The 8,286-nt window shown below is 48.7% G+C and overlaps 1 protein-coding gene across 1 annotated transcript; it reads left to right on the plus strand.

Annotated features, from left to right (window-relative positions):
• Positions 1 to 4,885: 4,885 nt before the first annotated feature.
• Positions 4,886 to 6,114, plus strand: LOC121602918 (mitochondrial pyruvate carrier 1-like). Its single transcript, XM_041931676.1, is given in 4 exon segments — positions 4,886 to 5,056; positions 5,215 to 5,417; positions 5,478 to 5,563; positions 5,565 to 6,114. Coding segments are annotated over 3 exon segments (363 nt in total). The 5' UTR covers positions 4,886 to 5,056; positions 5,215 to 5,248; the 3' UTR covers positions 5,673 to 6,114.
• The last annotated feature ends 2,172 nt before the right edge of the window (positions 6,115 to 8,286 follow it).

Here is an 8,286-nt window from a genome sequence, read left to right on the forward strand (position 1 = left end):
TTCAGTGTGTCCCGATCCTGGGCCGCGGGTACGAAACGGGCGGCTATAAGTGCGAGTGCCTGCAAGGGTTCGAGTATCCGTACGAGGATCTGATCACCTACTATGACGGGCAGCTGGTCGAGGCCGAGTTCGAGAACATCGTGAATGATAAGGAATCGCGGTTCGAGACGTTCAGTGCCGTCTGGCCGGGGCGGCCGCCCTGCAGGTGCAGTTTACCATCGTCGTCTTTGTGTCGCTGTTCGGGTGGATATTGCTGCGCCGGAATCTCCAGAGCTAGGGGTAGGCGCGATGAGGCGCAAGCGAATCAGAGAGAGAGAGAGAGCGAGAGTACGCCATTATATTTAAACCCTCTACCCATTTCGCTGATCGGTGGAAAAAGGGTATAATAGTGCAGGTGGAAGTGAGGTTCCCCATTTCCCTGCACTAACAAGAATTCATTCCATCCATGCAATATGCAACCAGAATTGCATTCTCGAAGCTCGAGCTACTAGAAAGGTAAAAAGTAGGTTAATTGTGCAAAACTAACGTAAAAAGAAAACACGTAAGATTTATTCTCCATCCATTCCAACATGATGTAATTGTTGCGGTCCGCACGAGTTCCCACCACGAGGAACGTTAGAGTTTAAATAGCTACAAAAAACAGCAAACGGTAGGGGATGCCCGTGCGCATCTATAGTTGTAATAGATTCCTTTTTTATACATATATACACAGGAGCTGCCTTGTTTTTACACTCAGAATCGAATCTCGAAGCGAAGCGGAGACCTGTTTTTATACCAATTAACGAACAGTGAAGGAATAAATTCACAGTACCTAAATACATTCCGCGTCGGTCAGTGCAAACTCTTTGCAAACTCCAGCTCTGCCGTAGGGCAGTCGCACAGTCCGGGGTCATCCGGGGTTGTCAGGGTACTACACCCAGCGGGCAATGATTGCAGCAAGATGACACACCAAGATGACACACACTAAGAGGACTTCTCGCTGCAAGACGTCAGCCCGAGAGACTTTTTCCGGCTAACCGGGATACAATAGCTTCAGGGTGATCACTTTTTCAAAGTGGTCTGTTCTCGAGGGATGCCTTTTTTTTTGATGCGCCGAATCAGCTGCTGGATGCTTCGACCAAAACTCCGCATTCCGGCAAAAAGGGGAGTTGTGTAATCGGCGTTCCGTCAAGCTAGCTGGTACGGTAAAGATAGTTGTGCCCGGGAGCGGCGGGGGGAAGAAAGAAAACAGAGGCATCACCGCCAAGAATACTCATCCTTTTGGCTAGGACGCATTCTCCTTCCTTTAAGCGCTACGCTGCTGCGATGTCTATGAAACACCACATCCTTGGAGGAGCGGCAGCGGACCAACTTGTCTTTTTTTTTCCTCCGAGTGTGTCCTACTCGCACAAAACTGGACAGCCTATTTAAAGGGATGAATAGACGAAAAAAGAAGGTCCACATTATAATATTTTAATAACAAAAACATTAATATACACAGTTCCCCTTGTCCTGCAGCAGCAGCAGCAGCAGCAAGGCAGCAGCGTCCAAAAGAGACAAGATAATGCGCTGTCGATGATGCGCGCTGGCTTGGTCTGCGTAAATGGTTCAACGGGAGGGGGGAAGTTGACCAATAGGGGTTGAAACAGCAAATAGTGAAGATGAGCCTGCGCGCTCTTCGCCCAAGGGGAGAGAGCAGCTATGCACAGGCGGCCACCAGGGGGAATCGGAATCCGTTGTTCCCCCTTTAGTGGCCGATCCTTTCCCGTTTGGCCTTACCGCGTGGACAACCGAAAGGATGGGCAGTTTGTGTCTTCGTGTGCGTGTGTGTGTGTGTGCTTCTTTCGATGTCTTAAACAGAGAGACAAGATAGAGAAGACGCCAGCATGCTGAAGGTGTGCACAAAACGGGGTTTTGGCTAGGGTGGTGCATTAATGTATGCGCGGGGATTTTGCTTGCTGCTGGCGTGTTTGAGTGATCGTTTTTTTTTTGTTGGTAATGTTGTTATTGCTTCTCCTGCTGGTGGTGTCCAGTTCATGCTCGTCCATGCCGTTGCGACCAGAGGAGCGCGTCCTGTCGAAGTGTTACCGCGAAGCGAAGCGTGAAAATCTGCATCGGTGAAGAATCTGGGCGGGGCAGCAGCAACTCGTCCTCGCTGGACAGACAACGGTCAGCACAGCATCCCGGTGTGCCCCCATTCCATTCAGGTCTCCGGTGACCTGTTTCCTGTGCGCGGATCGCGGCCGGAAAAGCTGGGAACTTTCCCACAAGCGCCGGGAGAGTAGAGAGAAGAGAGACCCGTAAGACACGCATAGAAGTTGCGCAGGGAGTTATCAGCCTCCGGGCGCAAACGGGAGGAATGGCGCGCGCGCGGGAATGCTGTGCATGTGTGTATTGCCACATTAAATGCCATTTGGCCGAGGCCATCGAGGAGATTCCGAGGAACGGAAAAAAACAACAAACGCAAGCATATCCGCAAAACCAAAACCAGTAGTGCGTTCAATTGTGCCCTCTCACCACGCGGTGATGCGCCGCTGACGACCGCTTTGGCCCGACCGGGTTAAGACAGCAGCAGCGCAGCAGCAAAGCAGCAGTGCTGGTTACATGGTGGCGGGCTTCGGGGACAATGGGGGATTGGAGATATTTGTTTTAGCCCGCGCCCAGCCACACACATGCACGCTGGCGGAAGAGAAGATGGCCCTTTTGTGTGCACTTTTGCTTGACCGCGAAAGGCCACGCCGGGTTTAGCTTTTTTTTTGGCGGATGATGCGCCTTTGGCCGGTGATCTGATGCGTGAGACCGGCGGGCAAAGGAAAACAAACCCGAGAACAAAGGTTAGAGCAAATCGTTAGATGTTCGATCTGTACCTTCACTCTCGATAGATCATAGTTAGGCAATGGCGGCGCACCGTTGGCACGGCAGATGTCGTTAAAAACGTTGCTGCGATGGCGCGACTAATGCGATTTTGATGCGACCGTTGCTGCTCATTGTCCTCCTGTGAGCCGTTGAAGTACTCGTAGCTTTTGCAGGATGATTGGCATAAAGATCGGTTCTGCCGAACTGTAGCAGGTAGATCGATCGGCGAGCAGACGGCGGCACTCCATAACCAATTAGGGTTCGGCAGTTCGGCACTGCGACAAGGAACTAATCGAGTGCGGCCCGGTGTACCTTACCTTTTAACCCTTTTACCCTCTGAACCTATTTAAAAAACCAGTTAACCCAAATTACCCCGAAAGGTTGTGGGGTCTGCTTGGGTTGCTTTGTTTTTTTTCTTCTGGCTCATCATTCATCATCGTCGGTTGCGTCTGCGCAGGATTGCGCCATCCTTTTTGCGGTCAGCGTGATACTGTAGCGTACAAGTGCGCGAAAGGTTGCGCAGGCAGGTAAAAAAAACGTACCCTTAGACCCTTTTTGGATGCAAAGGAGCAGGGGCAGTGTGAACGTTGGGGTCACCCAGGGACCGACAGACGGGCCTGGTCGGTTGACGGTTCACATCCCTCTTATGGTTGCCGTAGTGGCGGAAGTACTTCACCGTCTCAGTGGTGGTGGTGTGCAGTGCGCAGTGGCCGGTCGGGCTGGCCTTTTGTTCCACGGCGTTCGGTGTTCCGCGTGTGACCCGGTGCAAGCAGTGGTCAGTCAGTCCGGCCCTATTGTGTCGTGCTACAAGGACTCATCTTTCACCGGTTGTCTCGGCTTACGGTGGTGTAGAGCCGGCGCTGCTGAAAGGATATCGGGTTCTATGTACATGTGCGTGTATTGCATTGTCCATCGAAGGTCGGACAGAACCAAACACAAACACGCGCAAAAAAAAAAAAACGATTTTCTCATGCAACTCAAACTGCTGCTGGCGGCCGGGCTCTCTGGCAGCCGCAAAGGAGCCATAAATCAAAAATAACATAAAAAAATCGCTGCCAAAAGGAAATGGCATTCGGAAAGGAACGGGAGGGAACGGGGGAAGACAGTGGCGAAGCGGGGAAGTGAAGAAAGAAGCGCACCGTACAACAAAAAGCTGAGAAAAGGGCTATGGCAGGAGCAGCAGCAGCATCGAATGAAGCGAGTGTGAGAAGGAAAGAGAGAGAGAGAGAGATAGGGGAGAAAAAGGAAGCTCAATGGATGGTGCTTGCGGAAAAGGCGATGCGCGGTAGCGATGGCGCGAGGAGCTGCAAATGCGCAAGAACGAACTGTGGAGAGCTTACGCGGAGATGCACGCACGAAAGGACGAAAATTTATTTTCCTATTTGTATTTAGTCTTATGCGATTGAACAAAAACAAATCTTTCCAACGCTCTCTTGCTCGGCTCCTCCTCTGCGCCTCGTACGGTTCCACCACCGGTGGCCTGGTCAGCCGGAAGAGAGTGGAATGTTTTTTTTTTGAGTACGGGGCGATCGTGGGATGCAGTTAAGTGGTGTACAAAAGGACGCATGGTCGGGTCGAACAGGGTGCTATGTGATATAGTAAACGAGGGTTCATCAGGGGCTCAATACGATAAATATTGAAAGGGACGTTTGGATAAATATTGGAAGGCACGTGATTTTGAAATTTAACATTAACGGTTTCAAATCAGTACACAAACGTCTGTGTTGCATTGTAATTCAGCATTGCGCAAGTGCATTGTATTCGTTTGCATCATCAAACCGATCGTAATTGCGGTTCAAAATTCAAATCGTAACGGCTCATCGAAACGTTGAAACGTTTCGCTTGAATCGTTCGAGCAGTTTCAATTCGAGCACGATTGCTACAAGATGTATAGAGCGATGTGCCATCTGGCGCCTTGTACACCTGTGCGTGTATGTTGACAGCAGCAGTTTGAAGGGGAGCGAAAAGAAAAAGAAAAAAGGAGTTTGTTTTTAATCGCGTTGATGTGTTGTTGATATTTGCTTTCATCGTGCGATTTCCGGCGGGTGTGTAAATACGACGGTGGGTGCTTACATAAAAAAGTACGACCGGGTTGTGCTGGTGAACGGAAGCGGACATCTTCGAACCAGGCACGACGTGAACCTTCCGGTTCTGACCTTGAACTCAACTCATCCACCTGTGCGTGTGTGTGTGTTTGTCGGTATCATTTGGATCGCGAGCGGTAAGTTAGTAGGGACACGGTGCGGGGTAGTAGCATTCATCAATTTCGCACAGATTTGATGATTACGCAATCGATGGTATCTTGTTGCTGGCGTTGTTGGGCAGTTGCGATAGAAAGTGTTGTTTACAATAAGTCTCTTTACCCTTCCTGCACAGTAGACAGAACGCACCTCACCCTCCCCGGATAGCAAGGATGGCCACGATGGGACGCAAATTGTTGAACAACCTGAAAAGCAAAGAGTTCCGGGAGTATCTGATGAGCACTCACTTCTGGGGCCCGGTCGCGAACTGGGGCATCCCTATTGCGGCGCTCGGTGATCTGAAGAAAGATCCTAAGATTATTTCCGGCACGATGACGGGCGGTAAGTGGTTCGGTGCGGCGGCCAATTAGCACACTTACAGCTTAATTTCCTTCATTGCAGCTCTCTGTCTGTACTCGATCGTTTTTATGCGCTTCGCCTGGAAGGTGCAGCCGAGAAACTTGCTGCTATTTGCGTGTCACATTACTAAACACTACCGCGCAAGCTTTGCAGGGCGCTCGGTTCATCGAGTACCACCATATGGGTGGCAAGGAGCGGATGCAGAAAGCGCAAGCTCAAGCTCTACCAGCAGCCTAATGCGAACGCGTGCTCAATGCAAACATACTAACGAACATCACAACCGAACGCCACTCGAATTGGGAAGTGTGTGTGTGTGTGTGTGTTTGATGGAAAGGAAGAGAGAGGCCGGGAGAGAGAAAGTGTGATCGTGAAACGAATCAAACCGATATTAGTCTTCTTGGGTGAAAGTGTGTATGCAACAGTTAACAACAGCAAGTCCTTTACAGCAGCAAAACAAAATGCACAAAAAAAAACAAAGAATCTTTGAACAAACTGTTCATCCTACGATGCGAAACGCCAGCTAGTAGAGATGGAAAGATGCTACACTTATGGTGCTAAAATGGGGAGAACCAATCTTACGGCACGATCGGTAAGATAGAATAGAACATTATACGGGAACAATGGTACCTGGCGGGAATATATATATAAATAACCAAACGACATAGGAAATACAGGTAGATAAGGGACAGGCCAGTAAGAGACGATGACACTCCTTTACAACGGCTCTTATGCGAACAAAAGCCACTGAGTCTTCTTCAGCGGGGGGTAGATGCTTTTTTATAGAATAGGTAAATTTTTAGACACATTTTGCAAGCAACTTTTACGCACGCAACACATTTTTAGGCGCACGTTTAACGTTTACAGTCGAATAATGTTCGTACGGTAGTAACTAACTAGTATAGCAAGCAAAGCCGGTAGTAGTCTGTAGTGGCAATAGTAGTTCGAAATTTGCACCACCTTAATCTGATAGGACGGCGAAATCAGCTTCCCTAGCAATTTTCCCGACCAAAACCGCACAACCCCTTACCTTATTGCCTGTATCTTTCCGTTTCCCGTGCAAGAGGGCGAAATGCGAGATAAAAGACAGATCTTTCAACACCTCCCCAGAAAGTAAACCATTTTTCTTCCATACGAAAGTGTATCCTAGAGAGAGATTGGCAGGAATTGGCGTTTAACAAAACAAAACAAAACCAACTACTAAGCAGAAGGCTGCTGTGGTGTAAACATGCTAGTGCAGGACTTAGTTTTCTCAAGGATTTAACAAACAGACAAAACTGCGGCATAATGTTCTATTTTGAGTAGAAGTTGTGTTTTACCAGTGAACCTGTAAGGTGAATTTTTATACCATGTAAAGCGATAAAGGAGAGCGAGAGATTCTGTTTATTTGTTGACAATAAAGCTCTGAAGTATGTGCAGTCTGAGTGCGGTGTTGATGAATGCGTTAGAAAAAAAAGCATTCGAAATTAGATACACCTGGGGATGCCGCGTGGTGTGTTAAAGTGTGTCAACACAATCATTTTTTGTTGTTAGCCTATGCTAATGGATTGCGTCAACATTCAATCCCCTCTTTCGTTTGATGCATCGTGAATTGTTGAACAAACAAGTGCTGAATATTGTTTGTTTGCTTCTTAAAAACCGTGCTAAAAGGTAACAATTGAATGGCAAACAGTGCTCGTGCAATGGTCGATGCATAAAGTCTCTGCGGGCTGTAGATTGTTGTTCGTTGTCAAGAAGGGGGTTGTCCGCATCGCAATGAGAAAACATGACTAAACATATTCATTTGATGTGAAGCCTATTTCCTGCACATTTAGACATACTTTGGCCCGGTAAAAGAGCTATGAAATGATATTCCCAAATGCCCGTTACATTCAAGAGCCATGAACCTGTTCGAGCTCTGTAACAAAACGTTAACTCATACCAGTCCTAGGACTGATGCTGAACCTATACCGACCATGGAACTGATACTGAACCTATATCTCTGCTACAACTGTTATTGAACCCATATCGGAACCTGGAACTGCTACTGAACTCATATACAACTATATATTCTACTTTATGGTTGTTGTGCCAAATAAGCAGAAGATACGATACTCGACATTAGTGAAGGGTAAAGTTGGCAAAAATGCGGAGGTAGTCGACTGAGCATTATCCGGAGTCGTTTGGGATCGTCCGAAATCGTCCGGAGTCGCCCGGAATCGTTCGGAGTCGTCGGAGTCGTTCGGAGTCGTTCGGAGTCATCTGCAGCCAGATATGTCCGGAGTCGTTCGGAGTCGTTCCAAGTCGTTCGGAGTCGTTGGAGTCGTTCGGAGTCGTTCAGAGTCGTCGGAGCCGTCCGGAGTCGTTCGGAGTCTTCTGGAGTCGGAAACATCTGGCACCATCCGGCCAGAGATGTCCGGAATCGTTCGGAGTCGTCGGAGTCGTTCGGAGTCGTCGGAGCCGTCCGGAGTCGTTCGGAGTCTTCCGGAGTCGGAAACATCTAGAGTCGACCAAAGATGTCCGAAGTCGTCCGGATTCGTTCGGAGTCGTTCGGAGTCGTCGGAGTCGAATGGAGTCGATCGGAGTCGGATCGGAGTCGTCCGGAGTCGTCCCTGAAATACCTGATCACAACGACTCCAAACGACTCCGGGTGACTCTGGACGATTCCGAACGACTCCGGACGACTCCGACTTCCTGTTAAACTCACTAGTCAATTCGGATGTTCTGGGAGTTGGATTCGAACTAACAATTACCGGAGTCAGATCGGAGTCGTGGGTGCGCTTCAAAGAGTACATCACTACTCTACATCTGTAAATTAATAGCAAAAAAGTAGTATTTTTTAGAAGAAGAAAGGTTTATGGAAATGTGTCACCAT

This window comes from Anopheles merus, unplaced genomic scaffold, assembly GCF_017562075.2.
Source record: "Anopheles merus strain MAF unplaced genomic scaffold, AmerM5.1 LNR4000708, whole genome shotgun sequence".
NCBI classification, from domain to species: Eukaryota; Metazoa; Arthropoda; class Insecta; order Diptera; family Culicidae; genus Anopheles; species Anopheles merus.